The 21,196-nt window shown below is 37.6% G+C and overlaps 1 protein-coding gene across 7 annotated transcripts in view; it reads left to right on the top strand.

Annotated features, from left to right (window-relative positions):
• The window catches only part of chd9 (chromodomain helicase DNA binding protein 9), a 77,294-nt gene that overhangs the window by 30,764 nt on the left and 25,334 nt on the right, over window positions 1-21,196 (top strand). For 5 of the 7 annotated variants that reach the window (XM_058780654.1, XM_058780651.1, XM_058780657.1 and 2 more), the window contains 10 exons: window positions 4,052-4,446; window positions 12,704-12,812; window positions 16,800-16,946; window positions 17,213-17,281; window positions 17,895-17,950; window positions 18,152-18,269; window positions 18,443-18,529; window positions 18,664-18,801; window positions 19,578-19,699; window positions 20,558-20,801. In XM_058780654.1, the coding sequence (XP_058636637.1) occupies window positions 4,052-4,446; window positions 12,704-12,812; window positions 16,800-16,946; window positions 17,213-17,281; window positions 17,895-17,950; window positions 18,152-18,269; window positions 18,443-18,529; window positions 18,664-18,801; window positions 19,578-19,699; window positions 20,558-20,801 (1,485 nt within the window). Of the gene's footprint in view, window positions 1-658; window positions 833-4,051; window positions 4,447-12,703; window positions 12,813-16,799; window positions 16,947-17,212; window positions 17,282-17,894; window positions 17,951-18,151; window positions 18,270-18,442; window positions 18,530-18,663; window positions 18,802-19,577; window positions 19,700-20,557; window positions 20,802-21,196 lie in introns of those variants that run through there. The other 2 variants (XM_058780655.1, XM_058780653.1) reach the window with 2 other exon arrangements.

The raw sequence follows: 21,196 nt of genomic DNA, 5'->3' as shown, positions 1-21,196 counted from the left end.
GACCTCCTGTTTCACAATAAGCTAGAGAGAGAGAGAGAGTGAGTGAGTGAGAGAGAGAGAGAGAGAGAGAAAAACGAGTCCGGATTTTAACGACATCTCTAATATTCATGCTGATGCGTTTTGCTGCTTTGTGCTTTCATTTCTCTCCGCTTCGTCTGCGTCTCCTGCTCTCCGCACACACCCCAGCCTGAGAGAGGGGAGGGGAATGAGGGAAAAGGAAGGAAAAAAAACAAGTGGAAATAAGGAAAACAAGCTACAGAGCGTCCAACTGAGTCAGTACAAAAAACCTTTTGTGTTAGCAATCCTACCTTCGTCTGGGATGTGAAAGGAGGAAGAGGAACGAGAAGTCTTGTCAGTTTACGCGCGTGTGTGTGTACACAGGAGAGGACGAGAAAACGACGGCCGGGAGAGATCGAGCACAGTTGTTCTCGGACGGACGGTCGGAGGGAATCGATGAGAAAGAGTCAGCGAGAGAGGGAGGGAAAAGAATAGACAGAGCTCAGCTGAGCGCAGCAGAATGAGAGAATCCCGGACCAGCGTGGCTGCTTCATCTGTCTCTTCCTCATTCCCTCGTTTTCCGTGAAGCGCGGCTCCATGCAGCCCGGCCAGGGGAGGAGGAGGAGGTGAACAGGGCTTCTTCAGCCACGGACCTGCTGGGGGAGGGAGGGAGAGAGGGAAAGTGAGAGAGAGAGAGAAGGGAGGAGGGAGCGAGAGAGAGAGAGAGAAAAAAAACGGCGAAAGGGCAAGGCTTTTGTTGGCGGTTGGAGAGAGGGAAGAGGGGGGAAAGAAGAAAAGAAAAAACATGTCTTCGGTGAACAGGCCGAGAGGACGGGTGAGTGAGTGAGTGAGTGAGTGAGCAAGCGAGCGCGTGTGTGTTTGTGTGTGGGGGGTGGAGAGAGGTGGAGGTGGAGGAGGAGGAGGGAAGGGTGGGGGTGGGGGAGGGGGCCGGCAGGAACTGAACAGCTACAGGCTCATGCGGCAGGCTACACAATCGCCGCCATCTTGTGCTAACTGCTCCTCTTCATTTCTTATTCTTTCGCTTGTGTGCTAACAGGGAATGCTGTGCTATCTTGCTCTTTACTCAGTGTTCTCTGGCTCTGTCTGTTCTTCCTGTTTCATTGCTTTCGTTCACCGAGGCGCAGTAGGATATGCCACATGTGTGCATCAGGCATTGTGTAGCAGCGGCGCGTGCACGTTTCTGCTTCAACATAGTTTCATTCTAAGCAGAGACGGTGATGACCTGAGCGTGGAGAGGGATTGAAATCGCTGCGGCGCTGGCAGCCTGTAATTTCAGTTATTTATAGATGTGTTACATAGCTGCAGTGCTCACGGCTTGCTGCATTTTCCCTCTCTCTCTCTCTCTCTCTCTCTCTCTCTCTCACGTCATATTCTCTCTGTTACTCATTTTCTCACATATGCTCTCCCACCTTCCCCCTATAGCTTTTCTCCATTTCTCCATTCCTGCTGATTTACCCCTTCACGCCTCGAAAGGATTAGTGTGAATATTTCACGAGAGCTCGCTCTGCTCTCCGGCTCATGTTTAGCCACCAAATGAGTTAGTGTTTATAACCCACCCCCACTCTCTTTTCTTTTGTTTCACTCTTTCCAGATAATTCCCTTTATTTAGCCGTCAGGAAAGCGCAGGCTGGGTGATCCGATTTTATGTCGGTCTCTTTTTTTTTTTTTTTTGAGTCAACAAAGCTTTATTGGCATGACTGGAACATTGCTCTGGCCGTGTGTCATATTTATAAAGAGCGAGCGTGCAACGTAAAACCTAATAAAGTAAAAGATAAGATCTCTTTCTCCTTCTTTATGGGTTCAAACTCACTTTAGCTGCTTTCCGAGTGAGAAAGAGAGCAAGAAATGGAGGAAAAAGGGAGATTGCATGTCAGCGAAACGGGCATGAATAATAAAAGTTGGCATGTCTCTGCCTGCTATATGATCGTGCTGTGAATTATACATCACTGTCTTTTTATTTCATGGGGTGAGGGGTGGATAATGTGAATAGACGGGCTCTCAGGTTGAAAATTTTGTCTGTTGACCTTTGATCAGTGTGTGATGGCATTCTGATGAACTGTGACTTATTAACGCCCCTATACCTTATGTGTACTAATGATATCTCCGATGTTTAGAGGATTAAACCAGTAATAAAATGGTGAATATGTGTGTGTGTGTGCAGCCCCAGTGGTGTGCTGCGTTTGCCTGTGCAGTCAGCCAAACCATTCCTTTATCTTCCCCTATAGCTTGTTGGCCACGTGAATGGATAACAGTGAATATTATGAAACCCAGGCTTTAGGAACATTGATGATGCAGCAGTTCAAAGATGGAGGATTTCCCATGTTGTCATCCAGTATGTGTGGGTGGACTCAGGCACACCATGCTGCACTGCTTGAGCAACTATCAGATGAGATGGGATCTCCGAGGATTATTATCTTGGACCTCCTCTTACGTTTAGTCTGCTGGCGAGGTCATGAAGTAACTAGTGTGCTTATTAAATTCTCAACCAGTATTGAGCTGGGTAAAGCATGGCCCCAAACACTTGAACGGTATTTGAGTTGATGTAAGCACATGTATCTCTACAACCTGACAGGCTTCATTGAAATAGGTGTCGTGAGAAATCACACCTGTCTCAGTATCAGCCCTAGACTCTGTAACTGCAAAAAAGAATCAGGGGAGTAAGATGTTTAAGCCAATCAGTAAGCTAGCCAATTAGAAATGTTCTTTGCCTGTCAACAAAGTATGTAATTAATTTTTTGCCCACCGGGCAAAATGGTTGGCAAAATTCCCAATTTAACCTGCCACTCAGATTTTTTCCGCATTTTAAATATATGATATAACTGACTGTGATTTGGAAAAAAAAAAATGCACAAAGACCAATTTAAGTGCACAAACACAATCTCTGGTCTCTTTTGTTCCATTTTTATTACAATCAGCATGAAATTAAAATCTATTTTCTGAATGAACGTAGTGATCTTATTATATTAGCCATTCATACATGCATACATTTTCTTTTCTTTTTTTTTTAAACTGGATCTTCTGGTGAAAAGACAGACTTCTCCCTGTTGATGCATGATGGACTTCTCTGACCATTTAGTCAGCCTAAATAGAGTCCCTTTTCTTACAATCGATTGCAAGCTCACGTTCCTGCATTCAATCATCAACACCAAAGAATAAAACCAAGTCCTTGCTCTTTTTTTTATTTTTATTTAATTACATTTTTTTATGATAATTTTTCACTTGGATGTGCATCACAAAACAAAAAAAAATATGAACAATCTGCATGTAAAATCGGTCTCCACTTGCATTGCATTATGAATTTAACATCTGTTAACTTTCCATTTACACTGTTGTCTTAGACTTTTTTTTTTGAGCCCAGTTTAGATTTGACTCTAATGATAACAAAAAATAGTAGGCACAGTTTTTTATATCAGACATCAGCTTTGCTTTTGCAACGCACATTATAAGCGAACCACCGTAGATGAGCAAAATTAGCCGCCACTGTGTGTAAAACTACCAGCATTTGGCTGGTGGCGGCTGTTAACTTCATACCCCGCCTGTGAATGATTTTACGCATTCTGGTTTGTTGGCATCTCTTTGGAGGTCCGTGTTTTAGAGTGAGATTCTTGTGCTTGGTTAACTTACAGAACCTTTTTAATCATATGTGCAGAGTAACCGTTTCACTGTACTGACTTTGTCCCCCTTAATAAGAAACCTATTAAAGTATTTACATCCGCTTGAGTCCAAGTTTTCTAGGTCATGACTAGAGGAGTAATGTTATGGCTGTTGAATTCAGCTCGTCGTTCTGTTTCTTGCCCAATAGCTCTCTTACATTGACCGTCAGACTAGTCTACATGGCGTCATGGTATCTTTAAATGGTGTATTGTTCATCATGGGTTTAGCATATGGAATTACTGAATCCTGAAACAGAAGCCTATCTATTGGCTTCCTGTACAGTCCTGCCTACACAACAATTCTAGATGGAGCCAGTCCTATGGAGAATATTGATATCTTGTTTGGGTGGTAATATCTTTCTTTTTCTCTTTTCTCACAGCCTCCTAAGAACACTAATGGTCCCAGCAGCCAGCCGCGGGTACTCAGCCCATCAGTGAAGAGTAGCTCCTCTTCTTCCTCTTCATCATCCTCGTACATATCCGTGTCAGAGAAGCGGGCACAGAAGCGACAGCAGCAGGAACAGCAGATGGAGTCGTCCCTTTCGGACGATAAACAACAGAAGGCCAATCGAATCATCTCAGAGGCCATCGCCAAAGCACGAGAGAGGGGAGAGAAAAATATTCCGCGCGTCATGAGTCCAGAAAGCTTCCCGTCTTCTTCGTCGCAGCACCGCAGTCACAGGGCCGGTTCTTCCAAGTCCAGAGGCAAGAGTAAGAGTTCCAAGAAGGCCCGGATTGTGACGTCATCCAAGTCCAAACAAAAGGCTCAAATTGGGTAAGACTGCTGTAACATTCTCCCAAAGCTGAAGGATGAGTGACATTTTGTCTCTTTGGGGTTTTGGTCATGGAGTGGGAGGAAAAGTGTTGTACAGCTCTTTCTGTCATGATCTGTGATGACTTGTATTCATCCAAGAACATCTCTGTGACTTCACCTGCATGTCGTTAGCCATACAGCTAATCACTGCAAGTCTTCCTGCTTACAGATGTGGTCTTAACGTGTTTGTGTATTAAGTCTAAATCTGATAATGAGTTCTCATAGATCATGAGGAGCATCGACTGTCATATTGAACTGCTACTTCAAGCTAACAGCATTTAATGAAGCATTAAGGTAGAAGAGGCTGTGCAATATTGTGAATATGGTCAAGAGTAAAGACCATTGTTAGGCATGAAGTTTCTAATTTTTAAGAGCATTTGTGAACATTTCAGTGGAAAAATTTTATGTCAGCCATTTCTTTTTCCTTAATGCACATTGCGACTTATGTGAAACTAGAGCAAATTCACCCCAGGCTAGCACATGAACTTGTATGCAAATGTTGAGAATTTATGTGCATATCAAGTGTTTCCTGTCAGGTTTTCTTGAGTGCAACTTTTGCCAGCAATAGTCTCTGACAAGTAAAAAATAACAATTCTTTTTTTTTTTTTTGTAGCACTGCAGATATGGCAAGCACAGCAAAATGCTCTGTAAAACTCCGTTCAGGAAGTATTAAGGTGTCAGAGTTTCTTTGGATATTTACAGATACATTTTCATTCAGTCACATTCGGATGATTCTGTCCTCAGCTGTTAGGAAGTGTTCACTTTTTAACCAGTTACAGAACATTCTAGCAAACTTTTTTTTTTTAACCAAGGATCACTTTTAAAACCCCAAACTGTTTGCGGTTATGAAAAACACTGCACTAGCAATTTTCTTCAGAAATGTTGGAGATTTGAGTACTGAAGAGTAATATGCGGTAATATGAGTAATATTGGATCAAAAGTCAATTTTTGATCAAATTTTTTAATGTCAAATCCCCTCAATATAATGCAAAGAACTTCAATATAATAAAAAAAGAAGTGTTATATTATAAAGTTATATTATTGCCATGCTTTAAAAAAAAAATTTCATTATCTGTAAAGTATTATTTCAAAATTATTTTCATAATAAATACTGATAAAAAACAGTTTTTTCTCTGAAAATTAAAATACACCTTGGTACCCCTTGAGGCCTTCTGGGGGTCCCTGGATCTTAGTTTGAAAATCCCTGATCTGAAGGTTGAATGGAAAAATGATCATCCTTTTTTGTAACCCACAATCATGGCAAAGGAACAAACATACACTAAACGGTAATCTGGTGTTCTCTCTTTTTTGTTGTGGTTAATGATTGCTTTATGTACCTCACATGTAACAGCAGTGCTCACACAGAGAGCCTATTCTGGTGAAGGTGAATAGAGATCATAAGTCTGAATCAAACATGCAGAGCTTTATGACATCATGATGTCATCTGATCTGCATTAGCGGAGGACTAAATGGAAGAATGTGACATGAGATTTCTAGATCATGTGCATTGTGTGTAGGCCTCTGCAAACTTTATGCCACTAAATATCATCTCGAGCTCTACGATTCAGTCTAGATGCTGCTTTGTACTTAGAAAGGCTGTGTGCTCTCTTATGGTCCATTGGTGAGATTACGAAGCTAGCATGAAAATGTTTAACATTCCCGCTGTGCTTGTAAAAGCAGCGTGTTGAATTTCTTCTGTGACTTGTTCATCGTGCTTAATGGATTAGTAGTCTGACTGACCCAAATACTTCAGCAGTAAAGGCAAGACAAACAGGACATGTGTATGTTCAGACTCAACGCCTCACTGGGTGATTTCTTTTCTTGTTTAACACAGTTTATTGTCTCATGTTGTTTAGATTGCAATATTTATATCTGACTGAAGTGAAACAGTCGTTGATGGCTTTTAAATGTTGATTTGCAGATACTCCAGAATGAGAGGGACATGTTTGCATGTTGACGCGGTAATAGGCTAAGTGGTCTCCTTCTCCCTGCAAAGTACTCAAAGTTACCTGTCTGGTTTGTCAAGCTTTTATTGAGCGCGTTTTGCTGTGTTAGTGTTGTGAACAGGATCTTGTCACCTAGCATTACTCTGCTGACACTAATGTACGTTTTTGCCACTCTGCTATAAGAGGCTGGTATTTATTAATGGTTGAGTGTTATGTTGTAGCTGGTGGTGTCATGACCAAATGCAAAGACTACAGTTAAATGAAATGGTGTTGGGAATAACAAGCGTAAGTTTTGATGATCAGTTGTTGTTTGACTATCAGGAAGACGTATAGACCCTGTCCCAAATGTCAGGACAGACCTTTCTGGCACTAGTCAGCAAGGTTGGTCACACTTTATTTTAAAGTCCAACTTTTGCTCAATAAACTCCTAATTAGCTGCTGCTTAATAGCTAGTAAGGTAGTTGTTAAGTTTAGGTATTGATTAGGGATGTAGAATATGGTCATGCAGAATATGTGCTTTATATGTACTAATAAACAGCCAATATGTTAATAATAGGCATGCTAATAAGCAACTAGTTAATAGTAAGAATTGGTGTATTAAAGTGTTACCGCAAGGTCATAGCTTGCAAAATTATTTTATATGTTCAATGCCTCTTTGCTGTTAGACTGAACATTGCTTTTTAAATAAAAATAAGTAGGCTACTTTTGCAATATATGACGTATACAGGAAAGTCTTCTGTCCTTTTCTTCTTTTTTTAATTTTTTTTTAATTTTTTTTATTTTATAGAAAATTATTCTAAATATCTTTAAATAAATGTTCAGTGTGACCGCATCCACCTTTAATGATGGCAAAACCTTATCAAGAAAAAATATTAAATAAAAATAAGTAATTTCTGGAAACTTGGAAAAAGATGTTTACCAATTATAAATATCATACTTTAGTGCAAAGTTTTATTCAATAGAAAATAAAATACTAAAATAAATAATAATGATTATTACTGCCTACGTATTTCTGCTAAAATCAGTGCTATGTGAGCTTCTGGTATAGTATTCTCCCATAGCAAACTGTGGTGATGGCAAACATTCATATTTATAATAACTGTCAATCATAACAACAATATATTGACTTATTATTATTATTATTATTATTATTATTATTCTATATGTTAAAAATGAGTTCCATAATAATTAAAATAGCTTAAAAATAAAGGGAGAGTAAATCAATATTGCTTTGTCCTGTTGTAGGACACTCCCTGAAGATTAGTTTTGTACTTAATTTTCTCACAATTTCCATACTCCTGTGCTGCACCGGGATCAAAATTAAGTCCTCACTTGGATATCTTTTTCTCTGCCATATTTATTTTCTTTTGATCCACCATAGCTCCTGTCTGCTCTCACTGGTGAAGATGATACAGTATGTTGCGTGGATTGTGATATGGTAGACTGATGCAGAGATCACATCAGTTCAGAAGTCACAAAAGGCTGCGCTGAGAAAGGGGGCGCCTCCCACAAAAAGAAAAAAAAAAACCCTTCTGAATCGTAAAATGGCAATGGGACACCCTACTGTCTCTTGCACTTCTTGAACAAGCCACAGTCCACAACAAGTGTGTAATTTGGGACATGGCCATTGAAAATTGGCTCATCTGCAGTGAGCGGTTTGCTTAACTGCTGCCTCACAAATCTCTAATATCACTCAAGGTTGTAGTTTGAGGTTGTAGTTAAGGTAGCAAAAATGCGAGTATGTGATGCACTCAAGAGGTCTATGGGAAGACTCCCTTCTTGATAATCTGTGGACAGTTGCAACAAACCCCCTTAAGTCAGGAAATTCCTTATCGAGAATAACCATACCTGTTACTGCTATGGGTTTTCTTCATAGGTTTTCTTATCTGAAGAGATTTGTGGTAACAGGGGGCTGGATATTGATTTTCAAATCACTGTGGAGACATGGAGGCAGAGGTGGGCCTTTAGATCTTGCTTTCATAAATAGCAGGGTTGGTGTCTTTGAGCCTGCAGTGGAGAGCAAAGCCAGAAACCTACTGACCCGCTTTGCACCAAACTGCACACTACAGCCAACAGCTGCCATTAAAGCAGACCATGTGATCTCAGACACAGAGATAGAGACTCCAGCCAGTCACACACACCCATATTTATAGCAGTACAGTCTGCCAGGCACATTATGGCTGTGTTGATACAGTCATGTATCAGATTTTCCCCCCTTATGCTATTGCATCAGTACTTCTGTTGATATTTCTTATGTATTTGTGTGTTCGTTCATTCGATTACAGAAGAATCATGTTGTTAAAGGTGCAAACTTGCTTTCCTTAGTGCAGTCAAATTGAGACTGATACCACAAATTCACTCTCTCCCTGACACACTGAGTTTGTCTCTCACACGTTTAGCACTGTTTTAATTCAATTATGACGTGTATGATAAGTGTTGTGTCATGAGGTGCTGAGCGTGTGATGGAGATGAATGGATACTGGATGTTTATTTAGACATTATATTGAAAGAAAGAGATGAAAAGGATTTTTAAAAATAAATATATGGTGGGTTTCTCATCGCAGGGCTGATAAACTCATTTTATGTGTATGTTTGTGCAACCATGTGTTTGTAGGAGCTTTTTGGGAAAAGACTGAGAAAGACAGAGTATGTGCGTATATGTAACCCAGGTTACAACCCTGAAATATTAATGCAGCCTTCTGCGTCTGCCTCCAAAGACCTTCCACTCTCATCCATCGAGCATGTGTGCATGCATTTAAATGTGTTTGGCTCTGATTCATATAGCCTTTAAATACTGATGCATCATAAAAATAAAAAAAAGAGAAACCCACACACACACACTCTAAAATCTCCATGTTCTTAATGACTTACCAAACCACCCAGTTGTCAAACATACAGTGGCAACTACAGTCACAGTTACTTTGTTATATGTTGTATGTGTTTTGATGTTTTTGTTTGCTGGTGAGTTGACTTTGAGCTGTTATAAAGATCTTTTCAGAGCACTTAAGTTTATGTGACAAAGTACAACCATTATAGGGCCCTGTGATTTCCATGATCCAGTCATAAAAACGGAATTGACAGTATAACGTGGAATGTCACGGAATTTGCCAAATTTTGGTTGCATAAATCAAAAGTAGGTTAGTACAGTTAAATCAAAACACAATATGATCTAGTGTCTGTGGATATTAAGTTGCAAAAATACCATTTAAATTTGAATCCATTTCATAGGGCCTTAAAAATCTAATTTTTGTTAAACTTGCAAAAAATTGCTGTTAAATTGTGTTAGTTATGATTTCAATTAATTAGACATGCTTTTTGATTAATACAAATTTAATTTAACCATTAAAACAGTGTAGAAAAATTAAAACGGAAAAGAAAAAAAACGAATCCAGAGAAATTAAAACAGAAAAAAGTGGAATTTTGACAAATATAGAACATAATTTGGGAAAAAATAAAACTCATCGAGAGCGAGATCTGACTCTCAGCGAAGTGTCGCCTCTCTCTGCGTCTGTTCTGTGCAGTGAGCAGCAGAGAAGCACTGCATTCAGCTGGCCGTACCGCAGCAGATTCGTCAGTAAATGAGTAAAAAACAGCGTTTCCAAGCACCTGACTTATGTTTAGAATTATAAATATGAGCATAGTTTGTCTGTTAGTATTATGCACCTTTTTTTGTTTGTTTGTTTTTTTTAAGTTTGTTACTCAGACGCAGGCAGTGCGCTGCATGAGACAAAAAAGTAATATAGCCAAAACCACCGCATAGCCGCTCTTTAGTGTAACGTTAGATGCATGTTGATTTTATCAGACGATGTCACGATTATAAATGAGAGTGACTCCTGGTTAACATGTAGGCTATTAATGGGTCATGTTTAGTCACTATTTAGTGTGGAATACAATATTCGCTCATCACGACAGTAAAATAGGGCATTCTAAGTCAATCTACTGCAGTTTTTCCTCTCTCAATCAGTAGAAAATGTAGTTAACACCCGGTCATGCATGAAAAAAATAAATACCGTTATATATTGTGAAACCGGTATAATTTTGAAAAATACCGTGATATAAATTTTTGGTCATACCGCCCAGAACTAGATACATTAGAGAATTAATAATGTGAAATGATCAGTCAAATTATACAAATGATAGAATTTGTGTACTTTAATTAGCAGGGATTTTTTCCCCCTTGTTCTTTTCTTCCCTCTTCAAAACGGAGTGAATAGAATGTTTGCCATATGGCCTGTTGACTGGTGCCTTTTTCAGCAATTCTAACACAGTGCATGGTGTAAATCTAAGAATGCTAAGAATGCAGTGTAAGAATGACAGTCTGACTCCCGCTGCTGTTTGTGAATGTACACAAATGGTCTGCTGAAGAAAAGATCAGTAACTGTGGCATATCTTTTTGCATTTGCATTCAGAGCTTTCTTTTTAAAATCTTTTATATTTGTTTTCTTGTCTTGTTGCTCTAGAGTTCTGTTCTTGATACACCAACATGAAAATGTGAAGCATAAAATATATATATATATATAATAATATTTTCTCCTGACTCGTATATAATATATCATACAAGATGAAAACCTGCTAAATAAGTGCTTTGATTTATAGAAAATCTACCTTTTATTTTTCTATGTTATCATACTTATTTTATAAAATAACAGAAAGTTTGTGGTTGATTCTGGACCCATGTGTGTGTACTGTTGGATCCCTTGACAGAGGAGAGCAAAATAAAGATGTTTAGGCTTACCTCACATGCTTTCACAGGTTAGCTCAGTCCTGATCTGTCCACACACACACACACAGACACACAATGCAGTAAAGACCAGCTCTCAGTCTCATTTCACAGCTGCTGAGTGGAGCTCGTGTGTCACTCACAGGATACAACATTACTGCTTCCACCCACGCCACCAGCTTCACTCTGATCAGGTCGCTAGGCAACCAGGAAGTCACGTTATCTCGGAGACTAGTGAAGTGTAACATCATCCACAGAGCAGGACCCAGAATGAGAGCGAGAGTGAAAGAGCGAGTGATGCACACAGCTGATGTCTTGACAATCATTTCCTGTGTGCCCAGCACTGAGAGGAGAGATTGCTAAAGTGTGACTGTTTTTAGTGTCCAGCATGAAAGATGGAATTCTGTGAAATCATTTGACTGTTTATTGTTTGCACTGAACATGTGTGCTGAAGGTTAGGCTTCATTACATGACATTTACAATCAAGTTAAGAAACCCGTAACACTTTATTTCGATAGTCTACTTTAGACATTCTACTAACAGTAAGTAACTTTGCTACTACATGTCAACTAGAATTCATTGGAGTATTAATAGACTGTCTGCTTAATATCTTCTAACACTTTATTTTGATGGGTCCACAACATACAACATACTGAGTATGAGAAACTTTGTAAGTATGTCAACTTATTCTACTAACCCTAAACCTACCCTACTGAGAGTTAGTAGACATGTAGTTGCAAATTAATGAGAATTAGATGACATGTAGTTACAAAGTTACTTCTAGTTAGTAGAATGTCTAAAGTGGACTATCGATATAAAATGTAACCAAGAAAACTGTGTTTAGTATTATTTATATACTACTATTAATGTATTTATTATTGTTTAAATTAGTTTTTATTTTTATATTTTCAGGTTTTTTGTATTTAAAATAGTTTTTAAAATAAATAAATATTGTTTTTAACTATTTCAATTTCGGTTTTGGTACTTTTACTTACTTAAACCTATTTCAGTTGGTTGCCAAAGCAACTTTTCTATTTTTAAGGTTTATTTCAGCTTTATTTCAATTACCCAAAATGTTTTGTAATAATTTTAGTTTTAGATTTAGTTGACAGTTGTCAATAACATCACTGAGAGATATGAAAGTGTTTGTGTGTTTATGGTGCAAGTTTTTATGTGTGGTGTCTGTTTTATTTGTGACCAAATGAAAAAAATGTGGCTTTACAGTTTTACAGCCTCTTAGAAACATACTGTAGATTACCTCAGGTTTCAAAATTAATGCAGAGGCGTTACCGTCCAAAATCATATGATTGCAAATGGCAGTATAACTTCCTTGTGGAAGGTGTCCTTTGTGAAGCAAAATCATATAATATAATAGAGGAATTAAGTGCTAGTAAATCACTAGTAAATCAGTTCTTTTGCCAGGATTGATACAGTCAACAAAGTGGTCATTTGGTGTGTTTCCATAAATTGTTTTGAATATTACTGGCTTCTTCTGATTAAATTACAGTGGGTATTGGTGTTAAAATAAGTCTCTGTGTGTTCTCTTTTACAGGAAAATCGTTATAAAGCTTGGAAAGAAGAAGCGAAAGAAGACAGATTCCTCTGAAGAGCTGTCTGATGATGACAGACCAACTCGACGATCCTCTAAAGATGATGATTCGGTGAGCTTTGGGTTTTTTATCTATTGTTGATATGCCTGGATGACACTTTCATGCTGTCTTATATAAACATCTAGCAAGAAGTGTATTTCTAAGTGGTCGTTTCTGGAGCAGGTGGCACAAATTGTATGCACTTTGTTGCTGGCCATTCTTTAAACTGCATAATGCAGCATGTGTATGTTCAGTCCAAGAGCGAGAGAGATTGAGATGACTGCCGTACCCTCAAATGAATTCCATCTCTTTCTTCTGAAATGACTAACCTCTCATTCCCCCATCCATGATATACCCCCCTCCACCCTTCCAGATATAATTATCCTCTTTAAATACCCCTGTGTTAATTAAAGCAGTGTTCTTTTGATGACTCAGTTAGGCTGTTGGAGTTAAAGCCACAGCCATGTGCATTTTGGGAAACACTGGGGTCTCGTGGCAGGGCGGGTGGGTCTTTATTTGGTCATCCTGAGATATTCTCATCCTCTCCATTTACTTTAACTCCTACACATTTAGGTCATGTTATATTTGGGAGGACAGACACACTCTCTCTCCCTCTCTCTCTCACTCACACTCTCTCTCTCTCTCTCTCTTTCTGCTGTACTAATTTATTAAAGGCCCCCTGATGGGCATCTCTGATTTGCTGAGTGAAAAATAAAATTGTGCATGCGCAGGGGTTCTCCTCCTCTCTTGGTCATCTAAAGTGACATTTACATGGCTCAAGAATCCCCCTGGGGCAAATTTATCCCAACTGTAATATGATTTTTGCTAAATATTTAAAATTCAATTGATAATTTCTTTGTTTATTTGAAAATGCTGACATTAATGTAAAATGTATGCATTTATATTTAAATTTCTGAATGCATATGTATTATACACACTATTCAGAAGAGGTGAATGACTTGGAAAAAATGACTTCAAAAATTCATACTTTTATTCAACATTAATGCATTAACAATCAGACATAAAGACAAATAAATGAAGTTCTTTTTAACTTTCTATTCATCGAAGAAGGAATTTATAATGGTTTTAACAAAAATATTAAACAGCACAACTGTTTTCAACATCGATAATGATAGGAAATGTTTCTTGAGCACCAAATCAGCATTAGAATGATTTCTGGAGAAACATTAGACGCTGAAAACTGGAGTAATGACTGCTGAAAATTCAGCTTTGCCATCACAGAAATAAATTACATTACAAAAAATATTTTAAAACAGTTATTTTAAATTGTAATAATATTTCACAATAAACCTGTATCTGTTTTATCAAATACAGTCATGTCCAAAAATATCGGCACCCTTGGTAAATATGAACATAGGTGGCTGTGAAAATTAATCTGTATTGTTAATCCTTTTGATCTGTCATTAAAAAAATTTACAAAAATCTAACCTTTCATTGGATAATAAGACTTTAAAATGGGGGAAAATATCATTATGAAATAAATGTTTTTCTCAAATACACGTTGGACTATATAAATAGGACGGAAAACAAAGCCCAAATTCCCTAATTCCCATCACAATGAGAAAAACCAAAGAATATATGTCTGATGTGCAGTAAAAGATAGTTGAGCTTCACAAATTAGTGAAGTGTCTTTAAGAAAAGAGCTAGAGCAGTGAAAATTCCCATTTCCACCATCAGGGCAATAATTAAGAATTTCCAATCAACATAAAATGTTACAAAACTGCCTAGAAGAGGACGCGTGTCTATATCGTCCTAATGCACGGTGAGAAGGTGAGTTTGAGTGGCTAAAGACAAGGGGTGTCAACGTTAACGCGTTAATATTTTTTTTACGCAAATTAATCATTTGATAAGGTTTGACCCCAAATTCTTGCCGTCATCGCAGCGCGGAAGGTTATCTATCATTGTGTGATGAGGCCGAGGGTACAGTGAACCAGTGTTGCCAAGGTAACGGCACAAGTGGTCTATTTTGAAAATACAGTCGCGGGAAAAAATTACAGAGCCGTGGGTTGCGGTTTTTTGGGCTACTTTTATAATGTAAAAGTGTATATTGACAAATAAAAATTTAAATAGATCCTTTTACTAATGTTTTTATACTTGGAATGTATACCTGGCAACTTAAGAACGGAGAGGTGGTTGTAACATCACAACCAAAGTGAGTTTCAGCAGAGCACATGTTAAGGCTTTTACACAGCAGAAATAAACATGACAACAGCCACTATAGATTATATAAGATAATAAGAAAATCACATACAAATATCCTATTGTAATCGTGTGTTTGAGTTGAATGTGTACATCTATACTAATTTGTGCAGCGACATAAAAGACTATAAATAGCATATTTGAACAACAGTAAATGACCAAATTCCACATGTGATCGCAAAAGGAAGTTATTACAAACACTCGATGGTGGTTTGAAGTGAGTTCTGAGTAAAAGTGTACTATCAATCTCATAAATTGTCCTATGAAGCATGATGCTAATATTAGCTCTAATGCAGCTGCAGAACAGATCCAATTCTTCTTCATAATGCATTTTGTCATAATACTATTAATAGTAATAATATATAATAATAATAAATAGTAGTACTAATAATAAATACTATTAATTAAATAATAATAATAGTATTTATTTAGAAATACTTTTGATAATAGTTGGGTAAATGTATACTGAGATTGAAGCGATGTGGCTTGGTAAACATTTTATTTCCAGTATAAAGGCTGATAATGGCTGAATAAAAACAAAAGAATAATGATAAAAGAATAATAAGGATTATGTCTCATACCTGGCGGAAGTGTGAAAGGTTCTGTTTCCTTAAACTAGTTTGTCATGCATTTCTTTATTTCAACACATTTACAGGTAAATCCTAGTATTTTAAATTTGCGATTAATCACGATTAAAACTATTTAATTTTTTTAATCGATTGACAGCACTACTAAAGACTCTCCTAGGACCACAGCTGGAGAATTGCAGAAAATAGTTGAGTCTCGGGGTCAGAAAACCTTAAAAAAAAATTGTCAAAGAGCACCTACATCACCACATGTTGTTTGGGAGGGTTTCAAGAAAAATTGTCCTAGATCATCCAAAAACAAACTCCAGCATATTCAGTTATCAGACACGACTGGAACTTCAAATGGAACTGGCTTCTATGGTCAGATGAAACTAAAAAATGAGCAAACACTCAAGATGGGTTTGGTGAACACAGGAATAACAAGTACCCCATGTGTACAATGAAATATACTGCTGTATTTTTTATGTTGTGAGCCTATATTTCTGCTGGAGGTCCTGGACATCTTGTTTAGACACATGGCATCATGGATCCTATCAAATACCAACAGATAAAAAATCAATAAGTGACTGACTCTGTTAGAAATCTTATAATGGGCCATGTTTGGATCTTCCAACCGTACAATAATGCAAACACAAACCTCAAAAACAACACAAAAATGGGTCACTGAGCACAAAACCAAGCTTCTGCTGGCCATTCCAGTCCTCTGACCTGAACCCTATAGAAAATGAGTGGGTGAACTGAAGAGAAGAAGCATCATCATGGAGCTGTGAATCTAAAGGGTCTGGAGTGATTCTGGATGAAGGAATGGTCTCTGATCTCTTGTCAGGTGTTCTCTAACCTCATCAGGCATTATAGGAGAAAACTCAGAGCTGTTAAACTGGCAAATGGAGGTTTCAAAAATTATTGAATAAAAGGGTGCCGTTAATTGTGGCCAGTGTGTATTACAAAAAATTAAAAAATTTTCATTATAATATTTTCCCCCATTTTAAATTCTTATTATCCAATGAAAGGTTAGATTTTCGTGGTGTTGTTTTTTTTTTTTTTTTTTTTATAAATAAAAGATCAAAAGGATTAACAATGCAGATTAATTTTCACAGCCGCCTTTGATCATATTTACCAAGGGTGCTGATATTTTTGGCCATGACTGTAAATGCAGCCTTGATGAGCATAAGAGACTTCTTTCAAAAAGAACTGTGAAAAAAATTCAAACATGCTCTTGAAATCACACTCACTTTTGTTTGTGTGTCTACAGAAGCGACGTTCGAACCGGAAGGTCAAGAGGAAGAAGTATGAGGATGATGGCGAGGCTCGATTGTCCGATGAAGAAATGAAGGTCATCGTAAAAGCCAAGAAGAGCAACTCCAGCGCTCACAAACAGCCTGCGGTGCAACTGTTTGTGGTGAGTACATAAAATCTCACTGCACTTAGCAGCACACGGAATTGTTTCTTATGATGTGTCCCAGCGTGTTCCAGGAGTTCTCTGATCTTGAAAATAATATGCTATGTTTAGAATGAGTAAAGCCAATGCATCCTTTTATGTGTGTGTGTGTGTGTGTGTGTGAGAGAGAGAGAGAGAGAGAGAGAGAGAGAGAGAGGAAAGTTGTGTGTGTTTAAGTATATGTTGTGGTATGAAGAGTTTCTGATCTGGTTTATGTTGGCAACTAGGAGAACCCGACTGAGGAAGATGCTGCTGTGGTTGATAAAATCATGGCATCTCGTGTGGTGAAAAATGAGGTAAGTGTTTCACAATCTCTGTTTTATTAAGTGTGTTTTTCTTATTTTCTCATTCAATTTTATTCTTGAAATGATAGCTCTGTTTGCACATGGTATTACACATGACACGTACACTTCCTGTGACCAGTTGTGATCAGATTTTGTCAGGGGAGGGTCTCTGATTTTATGACTGTGTACATCACACTGCATGTTGATAAAGATAAAGCACAGGAAAGAGGGGAAAAACAACAGACATTTTAGTGCATAGTTGTTCTGAAATATGCTGGAATTTTAATCTTGTAACAAATAATGTGACATTTCTAGCAGAATGCTCATAGTTTTAATCTGTATTAAACTTTAATATGTGTGCTAATCTGTTTATTAATTTAGCAAATGCTTCTATCCCAAGTGAGTTATCTGTGTTAATATGATTTATCAGCCATGAAAAAGAGACTTAATTTAACTTTTATTGGGAAAAATTAACTATTTATTATTACTTATAATATTATTTTTTCTTTATTCAGAAATGGGTAAAAATAACTATTATTGATTATTTATTTTAATAATATTGTATATTATATTTAATATAATTTTATTATTATTATTATTATAATTATTATTTTTCATTCAACAGGTTTCTTCTGGGGTGATGGTAGAAACTGAAGAGTATTATGTCAAGTACAAAAACTAGTAAGTCAATAAGGCACTGCTTTTATCAGCTTTAACAGTTTTCTCTGTTAGCGTTCAAGCTGTAAAAAATTCAGTTTTTCATATTGCTAATAACCAGGAGCAGCTCAGAGAGCAATTTAGTCGTGTGTTGATGAGCATGCATAATTTGGCGTGTGTGTAAGGAGCATTCAGTAATTATGTAAACTTGTGTGTGTGTTGTAGCTCGTATCTTCACTGTGAGTGGGCGACGGAGCAGCAGTTAGTGAAAGACAAGAGGATCCAGCAGAAAATCAAGCGCTTCAAGATCAAACAGGCGCAGAGAGCACACTTCTTTGCTGATGTAAGAATGCCTGTGTTTGTTTGTAATTTCAGCGAACGCTGTCTTCTCACAAAAAAATATTTAGTATGATGCATTTCAGGTTAAATGTGATTTCATTTAGTCGTAATAATCACTGGGGAGATGCACAGGATTTATTTGTAATTATTAATTATGTGTATGTGTGTGTGTTTAAGATGGAGGAGGAACCATTCAATCCCGACTATGTAGAAGTGGACCGAGTTCTTGAGGTCTCATACTGTGAGGACAAGGACACCGGAGAGGTAGTCATTGCTGTGTGAATTGTGTTTGTGTGTGTGCGGTTAGCACTCTGTGCAGTTCATGAAGGGATGCTCTCTCTTTGTTTGTTTATTATTTTGTGAAAGTCTCAAAACCTTCTTTTTGTGTGCATGTGTAGCCGGTGGTGTATTACCTGGTGAAATGGTGCTCATTGCCGTATGAGGACAGCACATGGGAGTTGAAGGAAGATGTAGACCAGACTAAAATTAAAGAGTTCAAAAAGCTGCAGGCAGCAAAACCAAGCGCCAACAGAGTGGTGAGACCATCTCTCTCTTGCTCCCTCTTATACCATTTTGTTTTGTTTTATTTATATTTTTCTACCATTCAAACATGTTCTTTTTAATCAATAATTTAATCAATAAATTCTGTTCTTTTGAACTTTCTATTCATCAAATGTATTAATCATCCTAAAAAAAAATAATTGTGGTTTCCACAAAAATATTAAACCGCACAATTGCTTTCAACATTGATAATAACAAGAAATGAAGCAGATCAGCATATTAGAATGATTTATGAAGGATCACGTGACACTGAAGGCTGGAGTAATGGTTGTATTTTAAAATATATTAAAATAGAAAAGATATTTCAAATTCTAATAATATTTTGCAATATTACAGTTTTTACTCTACTTTTGATCAAATAAATGTAGCCTTGGTGAGCATAAGATATTATTATTTAAATGATGTATTCACTGTATATTCCTCTTTCTCAGTGTAATTGCCTCTGAGCTTCAGGGACCTGAAACAGCTCTATAACATGCCTAAACTGCGCTTCACTGGATATATAATACTCACTTCTCCATCATTTGATGAATTCCTGTTGCTATAATCACTAGAAATTGTACACAAACTTCCCTTTTATGAAGTGTCTATAATTTATATAGAAAGGAGATGTTTGTGCTACAAAGTATTTAAATATGCATGCCGAATTGGTGTAACAAAGCAAATAGTGCCTGGTTAAACCGTATTGCAGGTAGTTGATGCAAGTTTTGGTGCTTGAATAGCATTTACTGAATTTTCCATGCTCTCTCAGGAGCGTCCACCGGCGAGTCACTGGAAGAAGCGGGAACAATCACGAGAGTATTGTAATGGAAACTGTCTCAGGGATTACCAGCTGGAGGGGGTCAACTGGCTTCTCTTCAACTGGTATAACAGGTAAGTGAACGCTGACAGAGGGATCCTTCCTCTTTATCCTTCCTTATATACGTCAATAAAACTACTGAGTAGAACGTCATCAAATCTGTGAGCTAATGTCTGCATGGCTTTTCTTATATACTTTGCGTCCTTGTTCTTTTGCTTGCTTTTTATGTATAGATAGATAATTGAATGGCAGATAGGCGAGAGAGAGAGCTGTGAGTGTTGTGGAAATCTAATTTTCCATTCAGACTTCAGGCAGCATTGAGACCATCAATGAGATAATGAATAAATTATATAACTTAAATTCCAGCGGCTCATTTGGCTGATGCTTTTGTATAAAAGCAACTTGCAAACCTAATTTGAACGTCATTTAAGAGTTACTATAATATATTAGCTGAATTTCCAGGCTTTTCTGTGTTTTGCCCTTGCTCTGGATATGCTGACGCTCACTGTTGTATGTATTATGTGTGGCTGTGTGTGCAGTAGCGCTACATTTCAACAGGCATTGTGTCAAGAAGGTCTAATATTGTTGTTTTTTTTTTGTTGTTTTTTTTGCTATTTTATTTCCATTAAAAGTTTATTCTTTATTTCATTTTTGAATAAGTTTAAAGGTCATTGCACACGGAGTCCGAAATTTTCACACGTTAAAAAATAAATACGACCTCACGTTGTGTTAATCACGTTTACACACTGCCTCCGAAACTTTCGTCCGTCATAAAAAAAAATTCGGATCAGGTTCGATTTTCTTCGTTTTTGCATCCGTAGCAAGGATTTTGATAGGAAAGGATGACGAATATGAAAAAAAAAAAAATTCGTATTGTGTGTGGGAATATTAAAAAGGCAAAAACTCTGATGTCCCTCTCTTTCAATTTGCAGGCGTAACTGTATTCTGGCGGATGAGATGGGTCTGGGAAAGACCATCCAGTCCATCACATTTCTGGATGAGATCTATCGCACAGGGATCAAGGGGCCTTTCCTCATTATCGCCCCTCTCTCTACCATCGCTAACTGGGAGAGAGAGTTCAGAACCTGGACGAACCTCAACGTCATCGTATACCATGGCAGTGTGGTCAGCAGACAGATGCTCCAGCAGTATGAGATGTACTTCAGAGATGCTCAGGTGAGATTTCACACCCACACACACACAGCAGAGGAAGGTCAGCCTCGCATTGATCTAGACCTCTTAACTGTAATCCAAGGCTTTTGAATTGGTTACCTTTTAGTATCATGTTTTGTAAAGGAGAAAGATAGAGGGGAAAAAAGCAAGCCACAACTCAATTATGGTTATTTTATTCCTTTTCAAACTAAATGTAATTGTGAAGTTGGCAGAGTTTATCTCTGAGAAAGTCCGTAAAGCGATGCTTGATATGCAAAAAAATCAAACATCACTGTTATGGCTGGGTGATATTTCAGCGTATACAGTACCTCATCATGGTAGAAAATGTGTCAGTTGGTATGAAATTTGATATACCCTGTACTGCTAATGCCACAGTGGATATATTTGCATAACTGCCA

The sequence above is a fragment of the Onychostoma macrolepis genome, chromosome 07 (assembly GCF_012432095.1).
Source record: "Onychostoma macrolepis isolate SWU-2019 chromosome 07, ASM1243209v1, whole genome shotgun sequence".
Classification (NCBI taxonomy): domain Eukaryota; kingdom Metazoa; phylum Chordata; class Actinopteri; order Cypriniformes; family Cyprinidae; genus Onychostoma; species Onychostoma macrolepis.
This window is presented reverse-complemented; position numbering and strand designations above follow the sequence as displayed.